The sequence below is a fragment of the Syngnathus scovelli genome, chromosome 12 (genome assembly GCF_024217435.2).
Source record: "Syngnathus scovelli strain Florida chromosome 12, RoL_Ssco_1.2, whole genome shotgun sequence".
Classification (NCBI taxonomy): domain Eukaryota; kingdom Metazoa; phylum Chordata; class Actinopteri; order Syngnathiformes; family Syngnathidae; genus Syngnathus; species Syngnathus scovelli.
The window spans coordinates 7,274,150-7,294,548 of NC_090858.1; the positions used below are offsets into that span (position 1 = coordinate 7,274,150).

The 20,399-nt window shown below is 38.8% G+C and overlaps 1 protein-coding gene across 2 annotated transcripts; it reads left to right on the forward strand.

Annotated features, from left to right (window-relative positions):
* The first annotated feature begins 1,589 nt into the window (after positions 1–1,589).
* On the forward strand, positions 1,590–20,127 carry col21a1 (collagen, type XXI, alpha 1). Of its 2 annotated transcripts, XM_049736177.2 has the most exons (29): positions 1,590–2,026; positions 5,729–5,842; positions 5,910–6,470; positions 7,155–7,320; positions 7,391–7,619; positions 8,913–9,086; positions 10,158–10,235; positions 10,939–11,022; positions 11,479–11,541; positions 11,733–11,786; positions 11,856–11,909; positions 12,006–12,059; positions 14,150–14,203; positions 14,266–14,319; positions 14,392–14,445; positions 14,788–14,841; positions 16,080–16,124; positions 16,204–16,257; positions 16,345–16,398; positions 16,691–16,744; positions 16,853–16,924; positions 17,067–17,102; positions 17,614–17,658; positions 17,803–17,835; positions 17,906–18,052; positions 18,129–18,183; positions 18,266–18,457; positions 18,542–18,619; positions 18,771–20,127. In XM_049736177.2, the coding sequence occupies exons 2-29, from the start codon at positions 5,758–5,760 to the stop codon at positions 18,956–18,958; spliced, it is 2,871 nt and encodes a 956-aa protein (XP_049592134.1). In that variant the 5' UTR covers positions 1,590–2,026; positions 5,729–5,757; the 3' UTR covers positions 18,959–20,127. The 2 variants fall into 2 exon arrangements, with proteins under 2 accessions (XP_049592134.1, XP_068508691.1); XM_068652590.1 differs by lacking the exon at positions 5,729–5,842 and having other exon boundaries at positions 1,592–2,026.
* Positions 20,128–20,399: the final 272 nt, after the last annotated feature.

Sequence of the window (20,399 nt, forward strand, 5' to 3'; positions counted from 1 at the left end):
CTTGATTGGAACAGAGTCCACATGTTCCATTTGGGAATACTAGTTCTTGGCAGCAAAGCTTGCCTGCTTTGGGATTCTTAAAAAAAAAAAAAAAAAAAACAGCTTCAATGTATAGCATTTTATTTCAGTATGAAAAATTAATTGTTTTCCCACATCTAATGGAGCAAGATATCCCGGGGGGAACCCCACTGAGATTTGTGAATGACTCAAGACTCTTCCCAGAGCCTTTTACTGGCATTTGTTTGTTTCCTCGGGATCTCGTTAAATTCAGCCGTCATCCTCCACCTCATGTTGTTCCGTTTTGTTTCATCAAACTCTCTGTCGTCTTTGAATGTTCAGTGTTGCACAAAACTGAACAAGTGAAAGAGGTTTAGCATAAAACATAACAGTTTATTCCTCAAAGGCATTTTTATTCTACTGCCAGGAACCAGATGACATCGCACTTCTATTTGCTATCCACTTTTTTTCCAGTGGCAATGATTCCATGAACTTAGTTACTTTATTGCGTAGTTACTCTACTGATCACTTGATGTTAAAAATAATTAAATTAGATGACAAGTAAGATCGGCCACTTCCATGCTCCACAACCCTACTCACCATTTGTCTGTGCAATCCACCAGAGACTACCGATGCTCAGGGTCAACCAGGACGCAGTCGGCACCGACCAGCATCTCATCTTGGCAGAGGACAAAGATTGAAGACACCTGCCAGGTAGGAGTGATCATATACCCCCCTTTACGCAATATTTAAAGGAACTTATACAATGTTTTTGGTTTTAATTCTCTTCCTACATCCATACCAAAGAGAGTAAGGATGGGCTTCACCATTTCGACTGACTAGAATAGATTTATTGCACAAAGCAGGTCCTCCATATGCAGTACAGTATGATTTTGTTTTGAATTACGATCAGATAAGTCGCAACCTTTTTTTCACGTTTTTTTTTTTTTTTTATATGCAAAAGGTTCCTCATCTCCCAATGTTAAAATATAGCTGACCTCAGCGATACTCCACTGGCCAATGTTGGCAGTTGTTTTTCCATGTACTAATGCATTGTGCGCCTCCCGTGTACCATATTGAGACCATATTTAACTTTCCACACATTATATACATTCTCAATTTGTTCACTGCCATGACATCAGGCTCCCATTGACAGACTGGAGCTCATCGGTCCGTTTATGGTGCAGTCGCTTTGGCAGATATCTGATCCGATTCTTGGAGACCATTTTTTCCTCTTTGCACTGCCATGACCCATATCAGTGCTCCACAAAAATCTCACTTGTGTCACTTGTAAATCTAGCCAAATAATTTCAAAAGGCAGTGGGTCAATTATACTCGCAAGAAAATTGGTTTAACAGGTTGAAATGAGATTTAAGAGCTGGAATTCTCTGTCAAATTATACTAATCAGGATAATGTTTTTTAATCAGTGCTTAGTGAATGACTAGGGAGTAAATGTTAGTGAAAATCCCATCACAACAAAAGCTTGCTAATAAACGGATAAATAAAAAAAATATGGATAAATTATTGTTTATCACATGGACTGTTTTCATTTATGCTAATGCATGTGCAATTCAGCAAAAAATACTCCAATTTGTGGCTTGATCCCACGGTTGTCTTCTAGAAATGTCCATATTCTCTGGTTATGCCCTCAGCAAATCGTCCTTCCAACTTCCAAACCCACAACACTTGGAAGAAGACTGCTCTCATTACTACTATTTTCCTTCTGGTCCGTCAGAGATGGGGCTGTCTGTTGTACAATTTTATGCTCTCCTTATCGGCTTCTCTTTCCACCCGTGGTAATTGAGGCTGGCAGTATGCCAGTGTGGAGTGGTGGGGGCTGGAGAGGAGGAAGGAGAAGAAGGACAGAAGCGCAGGCGATTGAGGGAGGGCCTTTTTCATTCACCACACAAAACCTGCATTTGTTCATGCACTTTCTGACAATCCTGGCCTGGGAACAGTAATGATCACTAATCCCTCTTATTGAGAAGGATTAACAGGAATTTTCACAAGATCTTGGAACACTTACAGGTAATATCTTGCAAACATTTGGGATGCTATGACACCTGTGTTTAGGGAATTCTTATATGCATGGTGGTGTGTGTCGAATGTATCAGTGCAGGTTGTTTACTCATGCAAAAAAGGTTATTGAATTTTATTGTAGCTAACAAAGCTTTGATTTTGTGTTGCAGGGGTGGCATATTGAAGTCATTACGTACAATTATCAGTACCAGTCTCAAATGATTTTTTCGTGAACTTATGCAAGCACATTGGCATCAAATAATGACTTGCAAGTATTGTAAAGTTTTTTTCTTGCAAAGGTGATCATATAATGCAGAGCATATGAAGGGCAATGATCAATAAGACTTGGAGCAGTAAATATAAAAATTGGCTGGGCTGGTTGGAAGGCAGTAGGACCCCTCAAAGCTAATGATTACAAGTCTTTTGGATGTTGAGTAAATTTCGAATAACAACGACTAACATGACTTGGCATTTCTATGTTGCTTGAAGAATCTGGCAGCTGTAAATGTTCATGAAGTTCGCCACGGTTCAGCCACAGAAGTTGTTGATTTTGGAATAGAATAGCTTTCTTTTGCCAAATTTATATCAGATGCATGCTTTATAACATCAGCAAGGCAACTGGATTTACTCTTTGGTGTGAAACTACTCAAAATACAGATACAGTACTAAGTGAATATAACTCTTCCGGGTCTAATACTGTTGTTCGAATGTTGCATTACAGTAGGCAATGAATGAATGGACGAATGAGTAGGGAAATGAATGAATGAATGAATGAATGAATGAATGAATGAATGAATGGATGGATGCACGGATGAATGAATGAATGAATGAATGAATGAATGAATGAATGAATGAATGAATGAATGAATGAATGAATGTCCCATAATATTCCAGAGCTCCACAATTCATCATATACATATGCATTCATTTTCAGTAGTATTTGTCCTCACGTGAGTTGAAGTCTTCCCCAGTTGATTTGGGGCGAGAGGTGTGATATACCCTTGTGTGGTCACCAAACAATCACTTGGAGTAGTTTTTTAATATTTGTGTTACAGTTGAGAATATTAAAGGTTATCTCTAGAGTTACAAAACTACAGAGAACCTGAACAAATTAATTGACTTTTCCTTTAATTAGAACATTTTGGAAGTCAACTATCACTACATAATGGATCGTTTTCCATTTTAGAGGTCCCACTGTGATATCATTTGAAATATGACAAACAGTTATTGCTACCAAATGTAATTCTGGACCAAATGAATATTAAAATAAGATTTACATCAAAGATGACAAAGCACTGGCTAATGATATGCTGCAGTCATTGCTGGAATTTCTTCAACTTTTGAGTGTAGCCCAAGTTTCATTAGATAATTTTCAGACCATGGCCCAAGGCTGTAAAGAAGTCTTTCCCAAAAATCAATCTATATATAGATGTAAGACATGCATAATATTGCAGCGTGAGTTCACTTTAGTCTTCGATTCCTTGCTCTAAGCTACACTCGCTCATCATGAAGTAGTCCTACATGTGTTTGGAACCGGCGGAGGCTCGTGAATTTGACTGTCCGACTGTGTAAATGAAATCCATGTGGTGTGAGCAGAGGTGTAGAAACAGTGCGATTGGGAAAAGTCGTTGGAGGGGAAAGTCATCCAGGCTGCACCTTGCCAATGAGGGGGGGTTTCCAACAGTCTCCCCCAAATCTCTAGTGAGGAAAATTCAGAATAAAATGGATTTCACAACCAGTTGAAGCATGTTCAAGTGTGTCTCTTTAGTGCTGCGTGAACATTGTGGAAAAATAGAGTCATGTGAATACTGGAACCTCTCCTTTGGTTGGACAGAAATGGATGAACTTAAAAGGCTAAGGGTGAAATCTCAGCTACTGTTTGGTTGATCTTAATGTGTCATGATCTGAAATGAGATTTACACTATTTCCATTCATATGCAAACGTTATCTGTTCCAGAAGTTTTGCTTCTTACAGTGCATTGCAGAATATCTGGTCCTCATTTGCAACTGCTTCCTTTAAGCATGTCAGCAGTTTCTCCTCCTCAACATGTTTGAAGCCATCATTTCGTAAGGCGACCGCAGAAATGACTTAGATGATTGAATGTCTGCTGTCGGCTCACATGTGACTCAGTCATCGGCTTGCGTATTAGACTGCATCTCTAATTTCATGTTTGACGTCATAATAAAACTACATTATGTTCAATAATGTGAGTAGCTTGCGCAGTGAGGTTAATTGAGTCTCCCATAATTACAGCTGAGCGATGTTGAAGGCCAATGGCAATCTTTTTAATTTAAAGTGCTTTCTTTACTAACATTTGTTTAATGGTTAAACAGAATACATTGATGAATATGCAGTTGAACAATGTGCTTTTTTTTAATTTACCTCTATTAGGGCCATCCAGACTCCTGCAATTCAGAGAGACCACGCTCAGCAACTAAATGCTATAATCATATAATTATGATGTCGAAATGTGGTATAAGAAATGCGGACAACACAGAATGATCACAGGTCCGGACTTAACGTTTATTGCCCTTGAAACCTGGGATTTAAATTGCATTTTAAAATGTGGTAAAATAAACGGAGTTTAGGCCAGTGATAGAGAAAACATTAATAGGAAATATTTGAATGGCAAAAACAGTTCATTTAATATTTGGTCCTTGTTAGCACTTCTGTCTCACAGCAACAAGGCCTTAAATCTCAGTCTGTGAAGTTTGCATGTTCTCCCAGCGGTTGTGTGAATTTCTACCTAAAATCTACCTAAAAACCATGAAGGGTGAAATTCCTTGGCCAGTTCCATATTACCAGTTAACCTTACCTTCCCTGTCTCTTTCTATCCTGCCCTCATGATATCAGAGATGTGGTGGCCACCGGGATTTTATGAAAATTCCATTTCAATTTGTGTTTTCACAGGGAGCTCCAACAAGTTTGTCGTCCAACTAAAAATGTTTCATTTGAATAACGGTATGCTAAACAGGGGAAAAAAAACATATAACACTTAAGAACATATGAAGGACAAGTATTGGCAACAAATTTACGGGGAGGTTATTTATAACTCTTGGACTAAGTGCATGCTTAGATTTGAGAGATGAACTGGTAATCCCACAGGAAACATTGAGCACTAGTTCAAGGGTAATTGTGGTTTAGATGTTCAATAGACCATTCATTTAGTAGAGCTGATGGTGTCATGCAAGGATGTGCTGGATAACGTCAGAGAGGAAAATGCTTTCGTGTGCTAAGGCGTCGAGAGCTGAGAAAGAGGATTGATGTGGCTCTGATGTTTTTGGCCAGGAAGAGAGTTGAGTTGAATTCACTTCCCGTCTTTCTGAAGGCTGGATGGCAGTAAAATGATTTGATTTCAATATATAATAACAGCGTTGACCGAGTTACTTCCAAAGTGCAGTAAATTATATACTGCATTGCTGTCTTTTGACAACCGATTAGTCATAAAACAACAATTAGTAACACTCCCAATAACAAATAGAGAAATATGACTTGGCATTGTAATGAGCTGAAATTTATTTTAATACTTTTTACGAGGTGGAACAGTGGAGCCGAAGTTTATTCAGCTGGCCAAGTCAGACAAAAGTTGCCAAAACAGGATGTTAGAGTTTCTAAGATGCACATTTAATCTGTACCTTATACACATAGGGTGAAAAAGCCGGCTGTGTGAAGTTCTGATGGATGCTACATGTTTTCCCCTTTTTCTACAGGTGCAACTGGAAGTTAGAGCTGCTACACTATGGGTTACAAAGCTTGTGTCTTAAGATGCCTATGTGTCATGCTTTTATATCGGCTTAACGCAGCACAAGATGAAGACCTAAGAAGTAAGAAGCTCTATTAGCCTTAACTTGTCCTCACTTTCGCTAAGATTTTGCTTTATGTTTTCTTCAGGTTGTAGGACTGCGGCAGGTGATTTGGTATTTATTGTCGATGGTTCCTGGAGTGTCGAAGATGTCAACTTTGAACTAGTAAAGCGGTGGCTTGTGAACATAACCAAAAACTTCAACATTGGACAGAAATTTACCCAAGTTGGTGTCGTCCAGTATACCGATGATCCCATTTTAGAGATACCTCTGGGGATGCATTCAACGAATAAAGCTCTCATCAAAGCAATGGAATCCATCGAGTACATGGGAGGAAACACGAGGACAGGCGCGGCCATTGAGTTTGCTACAGACAAGCTTTTTGGCCTCTCTGAGCGCGGCCCGATGGGCGTGTCCCGGATTGCAGTTGTCCTCACCGATGGGAAGTCTCAAGATGAGGTTTGGAAGGCAGCAGAGGCAGCGAGAAAAAAAGGAGTCATTTTGTTTGCAATTGGTGTCGGGTCGGAGACAGAGGAAGCACAGTTGAGAGCCATCGCAAACAAGCCTTTTTCTACATACGTTTTCTCTGTTGAGGACTACAAAAGTATTTCCAGGATCATACAAGTCATACGACAAAAACTGTGTGAAGGTAAGGAACTGCTTGTTTAGGGGCTGTTTGCACAGCTCAGTGTCCATCCATCCATCCATCCATCCATCCATCCATCCATCCATCCATCCATCCATCCATCCATCCATCCATCCATCCATCCATCCATCCATCCATCCATCCATCCATCCATCCATCTGGGATGTAGGGAAGAATCCAGAGTTCTTTGAGAATACCCATGTAAGCCCAAGGAGAACATCCAAACACCACACATAGTTCCAGTAGAGATTCAAATCCAGATATCCCGACTGTGGGCCAGATGTGTTCACCACTATGTCAGTGTGTTGCCAACATGACAGCCACAAGGAAGATGAGCTACTGAACATGCAAGCAGACCACCATTATGGCATAACTCCCTCAGGAATATGCTTATTCTGGACAAGCAAATGCTAAGTTTGCATAGTGTTTCATCAAATACTACTTCACTGGCATTCACATTACAACATTTCAACTTTTTTCCAGTCAATGTAAATGTGGATCTTTTGGACATGCTCCATCAGGGTCATTCATAAAGCAAACATTCACACGTCGTATAAAGTCTTCTGCTTTTCATTTACCCCGTACTGCAAACTATTGAGTTTCAAGTCTTTGTTGAGAGTGTTTCATTTACGTGAGCGTGACTACTTAAATATCAAAAGAGGTTTTCACTATGTCCTCTTTTTTCAGAGACGGTTTGTCCTGCAAGAATACCTATTGATTCCAGAGATGAGAAAGGATTTGATATCCTACTCCATTTAAATCTGGCCAAAAAAGCCAAAAAAATAAAAGGAACATATCATGGCACTAAGGCCTATGAGGTGACGTCTCGTATCGACTTGAGTGAAGCTACAAGGTGATCAAGGGACTTTTATTCTTTTGCATTGTATTTGTGTTTTCAAAGCTGAGGTATTCTGTTATTCCAGGTTACTTTTCCCTGATGGCCTTCCACCATCGTATGTATTCGTTGCCACTCTGAGATACAAGGGATCGGTGGCATTGGAAGAGTGGGACCTGTGGAGGATCCAGACACGTGACGGGAGACCTCAAATGGCAGTGACCATAAATGGACTTGATGGCACCGTCCAGTTCACCACAACTAGTCACTCACTGAGCGGAACGCAAACAGTTACATTTTCTCGTAACACTGTAATGGTACGTACGTGTGGAGGAGGGATTGCTGACATTATAGCACTTGTCCTTATTTGGGGTGGATGTGATCCTTTAAGTTTTTGATTGTTTGTTCGTAATATCCATATTAAATATATTTTTTACTTAGACTAATTGAAAAACAAAACAGACAATAAATATGCAACCATTTATGAACATGCACTTCCATAAATTACATAAACATACTTTGTTGTTTTAGAGGCTCCCTGCTGTCTGTCAGGCACAAAAGAGAAAGGCTGTTGAAAAGTTTAACTGTAACAGGTTAATGTTCATAGCAGTTGTGCTTAACCAGAGGCACCTTGTCACACCTTCCTTGTAGAGTTCATTAGTGCTTCCTTCAGAACGCTGGATGGGTCAGTTCCAATCATGATTGCGCAAACTGTCTTGGGAGAAAGAAAAAGGAGTGTGGGTTCTCCCACTATTTCCCCTGCGCTTAAACAAAATACAGTAAAATATTTGATCTTTGAACTTGAGCAGCTGGTAATATAATAAAGACTTCAAAATGGTTAGAAGAATAACAGAATATTCCCAGAGGCGCTGATGGATTTTGACACATACACTCGCCACATTTCACTAGTCTTGCTTAATGATTTTGACATGTACTATACCATCATATGTAAATGTAATCCACTTATATTGTGACTTACTGGTACTGACATTATTGTTAAATTTTAAAACAAGAAAAAAAATTACTGTACAATAATATGTTCTCATATACATGTATTTTTGTTTTATTAAATCATAGTTTTTTTCATTATAATCATTAGTGGGGACACAATGTCAGTATTGTGATATTGTAGCAGTATTTCTCACTTACGGTATCTATAAACAAATAATGTTTATGTTTTGGTTAATTTATGTATGTTTAATGTACAAGAAGTCATGACTTCAAGTTACATATTAGCTCCATATTGTGATGTGTGATGTGATGGTTTTCTTCCGGTATCAATTATCACGTTATTGTGATTATTGTTTCCTTGTACAAATATCACAATAGCATCCCAAATTACTCAGATTACTCCTATTCATTAGTTAGAATATCTCATGGTTCTACTGCCCAAAAATAACATGAGGTGTTTCAACTCAAGAAACTAAATATCGGTCCTTGCCCCTATTAGTTACATTTGGGTGGTAATTTAACAATTCTTTTCCTTAAATCCACACGCAGGTGAGGCTGCAAAATGACATAAAATTTCATGTATTGTAATGTATTGTATGCCCACTACCATTTTTAATGAGAATTTCCTGCTATTTTTTTCATTTGTTTTATGCCCAAAGAATCTATTTGATGAGAAATGGCACCAACTACGACTATTGGTCACTGAGGAGGACGTCACTCTTTATGTTGATGACCTGGAAATCGAAATGCTGTCTTTGGAGCCTCCTGTTGGCATTTTCATCAATGGAAAAACTCAAGTTGGAAAATACGTCAGCAAAGAAACAACAGCACCGGTAAGCACTGTCAGATTGTTCAAATTTATTGTGGAACATATTCTGAACATTTTTTTTAAATGTACTGTTTTATAACAGAAAATCGTTGTGGTTAAAGAAAGGCTTTTAAACAAAATGCCCTTTAATCAGTTCAATGATGGTACATCTCTACTGTTGTTACGCAACAGTGATTCAAAACTCTTCTGATACATATGTAAACGATTTTACTGTTTGCATATTGTGCCAGAAGCTACCATTGTGGTTACTGGAGAGAAATGACTTACTACGGCCACATCTTCCATGAGCATAAAGAGATCATTTCTGCCAAATGATACTATACAGATTATTTTGTGCTGGGAAACCAACAAAAAAGTGCATCAGGGCAGAAATGTAATTCCAACCTACAAATATTCAAGTCTCTTATGTCATAGCAAGTAAAATCATTACAAATAAAAAACTTTTGTTCACATGATAACTGATGCCAAATACTCTTGTGGGACATTCTGGAGCCAATTTACCACTAACCTCACCAAAAAAACAAAAACAAAAAAAAAAACACAAAGTAAAATTTTGCATTGGTTTGCATTCCATCTTTTCTGAGCCTCCAAGGCTTGAATGGAGTCACTTGCCGTCTAATAAATACTGCATCTCAATCAACCACCAGGGCATCCCCTTGAACTAGATAAGACACTAATTAACTATTAAATAGACACTAATTACCTTTCCCACCAGAGAAAAATGGTGATAACTGTAATTACCTGCCATTATGGACACTATTGTTCAGAGAACAGCCACACTCTGTTGGTGACTCATTTGCTGACAAAAAAGCAGCATTTATCTCCTTAAACTGCTTCCCGCCTGAGGAAAATTGATGCATAGATAAAGCCCTCACCTCCATGACACAGCTGGATTAAGTAGAATAATAAACACTCTTTACTCTTTGAAAACCCTTTTTTTATTTGGACTTATTATTCTACAATTAAGTAGTGTCAAGGCACAAATATCAAGATTACACAACTACAAGTTATCACTTTTGTTGTTTTGACTTATATTTCATTGTTATAATTGTGTTTTGTGACCAATTTTGTTCAGTTTGAACTTCAGAAGCTCCGTATCTACTGTGACCCAGAGCAGAACAACCGTGAAACTGCATGTGAAATACCAGGAGTGGTAAGTACAAGACTTGGCATTATAATTTTTCTTCCCAGAAGCAGCAAATATAACTTCTTCTCACCTGCTTCTCACTCTGGGATCGACATCTGTTTCCACGATTCAATTTTACCATTGGTTAACCGCACATTTGGCGTGAAATTATTCTGCCACCCCTTACCTAACCATCACACCATGTAGTAGATGAGTCAGCTCAGCAGAAAATCAAAGTAACATTTTGTAAATTCGCTTATTTGTTGGACGTGCTCCTAATTGTTATCTAACCATGCAATTGTTCTGTTGTCCCATCATTATGTTGTTTAGTACTCACTGTTGCAGACTTAATTGCTACAATACAAATGCAAGACAAATTCAGAAGGCTACACTTACAGATGTTTGCCAATTATTGTCTTTGCGTTACATCTGCATTTCATTGACGTTCTTATAAGTCTACTTAAATATTTCTGTGGTAGAAGCATCCAGTTCAATTTCATTCTTTTTTTTGGAATATACAGATATAAAAAGCATTGTGTGAATTTCAACATTTTGCTCTTACCATTAATACAAATAATACTTATTTGTAATGACGATATGGATTTACAGCCTGTTTCACAGAAGTATAGTTTGTTAAGCCATTAGTAGAATTTATTAATGTACACGTATACTATATATTTCAAGCTATAAATGTGCATACATAAAAGAGCCTTCTTTTTTGCTCCTGCAGTGTTCTAACAGTCCAGATTATGCTGAGCCAACTCAAGAACCTTGTGTCTGTCCTCCGGGACCTCCAGGACTTCCAGGCATGAAGGTCAGTTTTTCCAAATAAAGTTTCTTATTGTCCTCTTTGAATATTCCAAAAACGTCTTTGGTATTTTAACTGCTGCACATATTCTGCAATTTACAGCAGATTCGTACATTTTCAAGGCCTTCCAGGGGTGGTGGTACAAGTGTGTTGTTTTTACAGTTAATGTGTCTCAGACAGCTTGTATTCAAAATATTTACACGAAAAGGCTGCTGCGTGTGATTATTATGTCTTTATCTTGCGACATTGTGAAGCAGTATGTGGTTCATCATCCAAGATTATTCTTATACACTTTACAGTTGTACACACTTATACAACAGACATTTACCTTTACATTGTGGTTAATCCTTGTGTAAACAAGTGATGAATTGTAACTTAAGTTAGTCATCACGAGGTTATAACGAGAGAAATTTTTTTTTTTAATTAGCACGACATTTAAAGTGCTCATCATGTTTTCTTTAGGGTGAACCAGGAAATGAAGGCAGAGCAGGTCAACCTGGACGTGCTGGTGCTGATGGTAAGCCTGTGAGTACTACATAGTTCAATATACAAACATATCCCCCCCCCCCCCCCCACAAAAAAAATAACCACTAATTTACAAACATTTAAAAGGAAAAATAGCTGATGAAAACAAACATGATCAAAAAATGTCTCATCAATAACATGATCAGTAAACCAGGTTTAACACAGATGTTTGTACTTTTTCCCAATTGAAGGGGGTGCCTGGCATTAGAGGAAGTCCAGGCTTTCCGGGTATACCAGGAATGAAGGTGATCAATATTTCAATGACAAGATGCGGTCGCAAAATGCATTGTGAAAATGGACGTTCTATTTGTCAGGGTCAACGTGGGACCGATGGGTTTAAAGGAGAGCAGGGGAGGCCCGGTGTTTCGGTAGGAAGGTCAAAAAACCCATTTGTGGCATTCCTCTTTCTTTGGCATTTGTATCCCCCAACAAAACACATTTGCAATGCCGTTCTGTTCGCTCAGGGTCAGAGAGGTGTGCCAGGATTAACAGGGCCACCTGGGCAACCTGGAGAGAAGGTATTCATATTTTTCAATCCATTCATGCCATTTTAGCCTCTGTTGCACTTTTTTTTGTGTTTGTGAGAAGATTCCACTGCATACATGGGAATCCATGCATTATTTTCTGTTTACTGTACGTATATTGCCATGAAACAGGCTTCAAAGTAAAAAAACAATAAGAGTTGGATCACTCAAATCATGTAGCGTAAATCTTGCCTAACTGTCGTGTCCTCATCTACTTTGCAATGGGAGTTGTTAGTTTAAATGAAACCAAATGACAAACACATCAATGGAGGTTACAGCTGTTGCAAATCAAACTGACTGTGTAGCTCAAGGAAAGGAAATAATTTTTAGCAAAATACAAGAAGCAAACATTAACATGACTTTACACGTTGCACAAGTTGTGCTTATTTGTGTCCGTAGCAATACAATTAAATTCCAAGTGAGACGGATGCTGCTCCGAAGATAAACCGGTGAATTAACAGAAAATCCCTGCAAGACACATTCACCGTTTGGCATTGTTGCTTCTCTGTTGTCGCCATGTGTTTTCAATATAAAAGCAGATCCCTTGAGAGCAAGACACACTTAAGATTGTGTTCTATTTGCTGACTTAGTAAGTCTTGGTTCTGTTCAAGGTTTGCTGTGTGGATGGAAGATTTTCCTTGCCACTGTTGCCAAAGTGCATCTTCATGTGGGATTTGTTGGAATCCTTTAATGTGTGTGGAGGATGATCGTGGATCTGTTTCACATTGAAAAGCATCTTTAAAAGACTATTTGGTGAATTGGCATAAAAATATAACTAAATTTCATTCTTGCCATATAACCGATATGACATCGTTTTTAGCCCCCACTGAGGTACGTTTGTGGTACAGATGTGATAAAGACTTGATTTAAAACAAACACACACAGGAAACACGGGCAATTATTTTTTGACAGCTTGCGATACATTTCTTATGAAAAACAACACTTTCTTAACAAAATACCTCTTGGTCCCCACAGAGAGGTGTCTGACAGGCTAATCTCTTTGACATCCACTCCCACTTAAAGTCATCAGCAAAAAACATCTCAAATGGCTGTATAAGAAATTAAATGTATCAAATTCTTGAAAAATCTGTACCCAGCATCCCCGAGTCCGATGTGTCTTAGTGGGATTACAACCTCTTTCAGTCACATTGAAAAAAGAAACAAAACTGAATTTATAATCGTATGTGACACATTGTAGTTTAAATAGAATGCCTAATTGAAATCGATAAACACTTACAGTCAGGCCATCAGGAAAAGCAACTTCAACAAACATGATGTTTTCTTCGCTGTTTGTGCCTGGTGTGTTAGTTTCTTTTATGGAAGAAATGGTTCAGTGAGGTGAAGTGGTGCTTGCTTGCGATATGAAGAATTCCGCAAGCTGTCCTACTTTTGTTATATAGTCTTGCTCGTATATTGTACTGACTTTGGAAGAGCAATAAAAAAGTAATCTTTTTAAATCCCAGAATGACAAGCTGAGCATTGACAGGGATTTTCTAGGGATTTTCCATGATATATCGAGCCCCATTCCCACTGCATACAAGCACATCTGCAACATCTGCCTTTTGCAAATTATTTTTATTTTGAATGGCCACCCAAGGGTGGAAAGTTTGTCTTCCTGGCAAATATCTATGTAGATCTACAGAGCGTGGATCTAAAACTGCTGAACATACAGTAAACCCAAAGGCAAGACGCGATAGTGCAATCAAATGTCACGTTTGTCAGGACTGTGGCTACAATGTTCAAAAAGCACTGGAAATAAATTCACCGTTATTACACCGTCAGGATTTAAAAAGCAGCTGCGCTAAATTAAATCCAACAGTCCAACATTCACCACATAACCTACAGTAGACTTTAGGTTCCAATTTAAATATCAATATCCGAATTCCTGAATGTATTTCTAATCTTGCAAAGAAGGAAGAATAGTCTTGGTAATACTTCTTTGGCAATGCAGTTAGCCGTAACGGTCTTGCTCCATAAAAGCTATAAAAAAAAAAAGTGGAATCATCCGAGAAATAAGCCCAGTCAAGCTCGAAATCTTGTCATTATTGCTTGTCATAATCTCTCTAAATCTTTACTATTGTCAGGGACCAGTTGGATCACCTGGACAAGTCGGGATGGCGGGTGAACCCGGAAAAACGGTGAGTGTGGTAACACCAAGCACTACCAATCGCTAGTCGCTCACACTGCTGTTAATTTACAGGGAGAGAAAGGAAGTCTTGGACCTGCCGGGCTTCGAGGTTATCGAGGAGCACCTGTATGTATCAAAACAAACACAATATAGTTATTCAATCGACTAATGTCTTAAAACCTGTTGCTGTCTTTACAGGGTGAACCTGGGAGAGATGGAAAGGATGGATTTCCTGGACCACCTGGTCTTAAGGTCTTGTTTGTTTATATGGTGCAAATATTGAGGAATGAATACAATTATTCAGGCAGTTTGGCAAAGTGTGCAAGTTCCTAGAAGACTATGGTGTTCCCAAATGTTGTTGAGGTTTGGCAGCCACGGTTATGTAGTCATAGAGATCTGGCAATAACCTTGTCCCTGTTTTCAATGATTCTGCTTTTAGTAAAATACTAGATATTGCATGGAAAATCAAAACCACACACGGCACTTTAAGTTAATTGAATTTATAAAGTAAAATCTGGTAACTGTGAGGCTATTGTGTTATTTCTGTGTCTTACTTCGCCATGCAGCTGTTTTTATCCTTTTTTTTAATTGAAGGGCGAAAGTGGGGCCAATGGAATCCCTGGTCTCGATGGAAGGACCGGCCATACAGTGAGTCAAAACTGCAACTGCAACATTTTTATAAAAAAATTAGCAGGATAAATCGGCATTTATACACTGTATTCAATTTTGGAATCTTTCCAAAATTAAAATTTTCTTAGAGGAACTGTTGTCTTTTCAGTGTGCACTTAGAGATGGTGAACTTTGGACCCTCTATTGTCTTTGAGTCACCAGACTCAAAAAAGTTACTGTTGCCTGTCCCCCAAAATGATGCTTTTGGAATGAAGAGCAGCTCCAGGAAGTGTTTCGAAAACATCGTAAAAATTGACTCTTGAGAATTTGTTAGTAAGAAATTTGATGGATTATACAAACTGCACGTTATTGATGGACTTTTGACTCCATTGGGTAAAATGATGAGCATGGAGAGTACCCTTTACAACATAGCAATATCGGGGTATTTCCCCTGTAAAGCATCCCAGGACAACCCTGTTATGTAAGACGTTTCTGGCTCTGATCGAAAGCCACAAAGTGACTAATCGAGGGAAAGCTGTGCTGTTCTGGCAGTTCTGTTTCTGGAGGAAAGTGTTTCAAGTGGGCCACAATCCCACTGCTCATGATTAGAAGTCTTGTCCAGAGTCTATGATGGGTCTATAAAACATGACTCACTTGCTCCACAAGGCTACAGGCCATCCTCAGGCACCCATGAACAAAGAGTCTATCCACAGAGACAGATTTAGTACATGATAGCATCCGCATTTTGCTCAATCAAGTCCAAGACGCATGCAAATAATTCACCTATACAACACTAACCATAACGTATGCTGGTCTTCTCTGGCAACTTGATCAATCTGATCATTGACTTGTACTTGTACTGTCAAATACTAGATTCTTAGCTGGGGAATCCCACAAGGAGTTCTGGAACACTCAATAGAAAACAACAACAAAAAGCTTCTCTGTGGGATTTACTGACTGGGCTGCTCACCACAAAAATGTTCAGTGTGCTTTTTATTGCATTTATATTGCTGTCATTGTTTTTCCCAACTGAATTCTAAATAGGGTTTAATTTCTTTCTTGCAAGTACCAGCACATTCTGCACATTTATCATTTCAATCCGTTTTGCAGCATAGCCATGATTTGTCACTTTTGCTTAGTGCAACATACAGGTCAGTATACATAAGTGTGCAGCTGTGCGACCCATTAAACATTTATGCATATTTTTTTTCCATTATATTTTCTTGGATTGCATTGTAAAACACATATATCTAATCACATTATTTTCCATGTATTAGGGTTTGCCTGGTTCGCAAGGGATGGCCGGTCTCACTGGACAAAAAGTGAGTTTTTGCCTTTCTCTCACTTCAGTACATTCAATTCTTTTTCATTTTATTTTTTTCCTGTACACTCTTCCTCAAGGGAGAAGCTGGTTTTCCTGGATCAAGGGGTCCCCAAGGATCAGATGGATTACCTGTAAATTCATGTTTGACCATTAATTTAAATGATAGTACATGCTTGTTCTGAAGCATTTTTCAAATGTATGGTTTTATTCTCTTGCAGGGGCAAATGGGTCCTTCCGGTCCACCTGGTTTAAAGGGAAATATTGGTCCAAAGGTATCCATTATAAGTTAATATCATAATATGTAACACCAAAATAAAATGGTAAATCCAGCATAGAAATAGCTATGTAAAACATTATTCATGCTTATTCTGAGATCAATCGAATCAAATAACTAAATAAATAAATAGATAGATAAATAAATAAATAATCAAATTTATCAACGACAAATGATGCGCATACCCTAGTATGTGCATGTATGTCCCTAGAAAAGCACATGTAGTATGAAAATGCATAATGCACTTGTTATGAATGATGTGGTTCTGCTGTCTGTAACTATTTTCACAGGGCAGTAAGGGTGAAATTGGAAGTCCAGGTAAACCAGGAATACCAGGTTCTATGGTATGCTTGCTCTTACTATCACTTATCTATTGATAAATGATGACATGTTATATCTTTTGGATATGAAAAGAATCTAAATTCCTGATTTCCTTTTCTTTGCTTTTAAAGGGGAGACCAGGTGATCCTGGACAAGCAGGTGTACCGGGACACCCAGCGGTACCTGGCCTAAAGGGAAGCAAGGTACTTGCGTTGCACACTGAGTGCAATGCCTATTTCATTGTGTCAGTCCAGTGCAAGGTGCATTCGGCACAATGCACAAAGAGATACAGTATTTAAAAAATTCTTTGTCTGTAATAAAATGCGTTCTTGTCTACTCTATTAGGGAGAAAGGGGACATGCAGGTGAAAGAGGAGATATGGTAAGACAGCAAACAAACAAATTCTGACTATTTTCCCTCAGTGAAAAGAGCATATCATACTTTTGAGTGTTGCACTGACTATTTTCCCTTAGTGAAAAGAGCATATCAGAATTCATATTCTGTGTGCATCTTGCCAACTTTCAATCACAATTTGCTCAATTTATTATGACTATGTTTTGGTTTCTGAAAAAAAAAAAAAATTGGGTTTGGCATCAAAAACAGCATGCATCAACAAAATATCCAGCAACGCAATCAATAAAACATAAACTCTAGCTGCCTGCGGTGAGTGTGAATAAGATGTCTCCAAGAGTATCCAAAATAAGAAAGTTTACAAAATTTTTGTGGTTATTCAGCAGTATTTCTTTTAGTTTTATAAGCATATGAAGGAAAATAAACAATAACCAAACATTTAAAGCAATTGAAACTGTGATTTAATGCTCTCATTTAATGATAAAATGTTAACTCCTCCCTGTGCCTCAAGTAAATATTATCAAATGTATTTTTCTTTAAGGGAATAAAAGGTGAAAAGGGAGCAGACGGAAAATCAGGGAATCACGTGAGTTCAGTTTGACCCCCAGTTTCATGAGGCACTTTTTTCCCAACCTGTATGCAGCCAAGGCATACATTTTAAATTAGGAAAAATGGCACAGCACCATTTGACAAATGTTACACTTGAAGAAATGTTCCTTTTGTTCCACAGGGGTCACCAGGTCTGAGAGGACTAAAAGGGGAGGTATGTAGTCCCGATCACTCTCGGAATCGTTGTCCAATCATTTTTAACACTGACCTTGTGTTTTTCCTAGAAAGGGACAACGGGGGATCCGGGTCAGAGAGGCCAAGAAGGTCATATGGGCCGCCCTGGGCAGCCAGGTCAGGCAGGCCAAACGGGACCCAGAGGACCTCAGGGGGATACAGGTCCTGCTGGACAACCTGGCCCGGCAGGAAGATCTGTATGTCTTGCAAACATTCACGTCCAGTGTCTTTCCTCATGATGTATGTTCATGCTTTTTACTTGCGTTACTACAGGCAGGTGAAATTTCAGATATGCACATTCGACAAGTTTGCCGAGAGATTCTTCACTGTAAGTGTATCAGGACCTCTTGACTTGCGAGCAATCGTTTTAAAACGTACTCATGAAATATTCTCTCTTCTAATTATCGTAGCTGAACTGCCATCCATATTGCTGAGCCACCAGTCAAGCAACTGTGCCAGTTGCCATGGCCTCCCTGGAACACCTGGTCTTCCAGGTCTGGTAGGGCCCCAAGGTGTTAGGGGACTACCTGGTCTATCTGGTGCCAGGGGGCAGCCGGGCTACCGTGGTCATCCAGGGCTACCCGGTATTAATGGAATAAAAGGTACAAACAATTTGGATTCATTGTAGTCTTCTCCTGTTATTGACAAAACATTCAACAAAGGTAGTTGTGCATGTACGTTTGTAGGAGATCCCGGGCTTAAAGGTGAAAAGGGAAGCCCAGGGCGCACCATTCACGGGGACCCAGGACCACCTGGGCCTCCAGGTAAGATGCTTCATCAACTTTTGTTTCTTTAGCCTTTCTCTTTGCTTGCTTAGTCATGCAGCATGAATGATCTGTACGTATATGTGTGTGCCCGAGTTAAGTTATTTGAGTGTTATCCTCTAATGATGACAAAGTCATTTTATCTTGACAGGTCAAGTAGGTCCTCAAGGTTATGGCAAACCGGGCGCTTCAGGTCAGCCTGGACCAGCGGGTCTAAACGGAGCAGAGGGTAAAAGCGGTAAACCCGGCGCACCTGGCCATCCTGGAGTGTGTGATCCATCTTTATGTTACGGTAGCATGATGAGGCGGTCCTACAACAGCAAAGGACCGAATTATTGACAATCCACCAGTGGGAGACTGGTGTGAAGCAAACAGCCATTCTCAGGAAGATCTCACCTTTAGAGTTGTCCTCTGGCGCAGGAACAAATTGACCTCTTCAAGATAGCAACAATAAATGTCAAAAGGCTCTGCACGACTATTAAAATGCCAGTTTTGTGATGAAATCAAAGGAGACAATGAATCATTTTAAATGTATCAGTGAGGAGAAGGGTACCAAAGAATTTCCAAGGCATTTTACCGACCATGGAACGCAAAGTGGACAAAATATGGCTTGGTAATGACGACAGAGAGTTTGATGTCCCTTTGAAATTGATGACGAGAAGACAATCGCTACATAAGATTGTGAAGCTGACTTCAGGAACACCCGATTCACCTGCAGGTGCATGAAGGTTATATTCTCTCAAAATTTGATATCCTTAGTTCATTGTGGTGAAATTAGAATCATTACAGAACAATGGGCAAATGATTCCTTGCAACACTCTTTTGCTTTGTTTAGCTTTAAAACTTACGTATGCTTGGGTTGTATGGCTGGTACATGATCCCATATTGCCCCCTGGTGATGGATGTCTGCACGATGGGCCCTTAGTTGACTGCTTATGACGTGGACCAGTGTTTTCCAAACTGTGACCACCCCACCACACTATAACTATTTCATAGAACAGCTAATTAGTAAGTGAAAACATATTTTGAGACTGGATGATCAGGGGAAAAAAGAGGACAATGCTTTTAATAAATTGCTAAGCGGTCCATGTTTAAAAACGTGTTTAAGAAACACTGATTAAATGCTCAAAGTCAAACTACATTCACAACAGCCATGATTGCGTAATGGACAGTATGTACTGTATATTGCATTAAAAAAAATCAAACTTGTTTAATTGGCTGCCCGTAGCTAATCACCCAGCGGCATTATTTTGTTTATAAAGTGTTATTTATGAATTAACTTTCTATACAATCATCATGATATTACACAATGAATAGTAATGATTGTAATATAGGCTGGAAATATGTTTTCAATACTTAGCGGTCCCTTCATTAGTATAGTAAATATTTGTATTATTTATAATTCTGAGTCATAATTGTAGTTTTTTAGCATTGTCATGATTGCCTTTTTGTATTTTTTAATGCTGCAACTCGTGTTCAAACATATTCAAATTAAACAGTTTTTCAGATTATGTTGTCTTTATTTTAAGAAACGCTCTGCTAGTTGTGACCATCTTAAAGCTCATCTTTTCACGTTGCTCAAAAATTCAACTGGCTTGGCCCGAAATGCTTCCAAATATCCCAGAGACCTTCCAAATCCTAAGTGACCTTTGAGAAAATCCAAATCACATCAGATCCCTATTTTAATTGAGGCCAGTTTCTGGCAATCTTTTTGACATTATGCTTCTTTTTTATTGAGTCTACCAAATTCATAGCCCGGTACCCTTCCAAACGGCCCTTA

Excerpts from the sequence above, each read along its gene's own strand:
- col21a1 (XM_049736177.2), top strand. The coding sequence starts at position 5,758 with ATGGGTTACAAAGCTTGTGTCTTAAGATGCCTATGTGTCATGCTTTTA. Across the intron at positions 14,204-14,265 it reads CGGGTGAACCCGGAAAAACG|GGAGAGAAAGGAAGTCTTGG; the intron begins GTGAGTGTGGTA and ends GTTAATTTACAG. Across the intron at positions 17,103-17,613 it reads CAGGTGAAAGAGGAGATATG|GGAATAAAAGGTGAAAAGGG; the intron begins GTAAGACAGCAA and ends TTTTTCTTTAAG.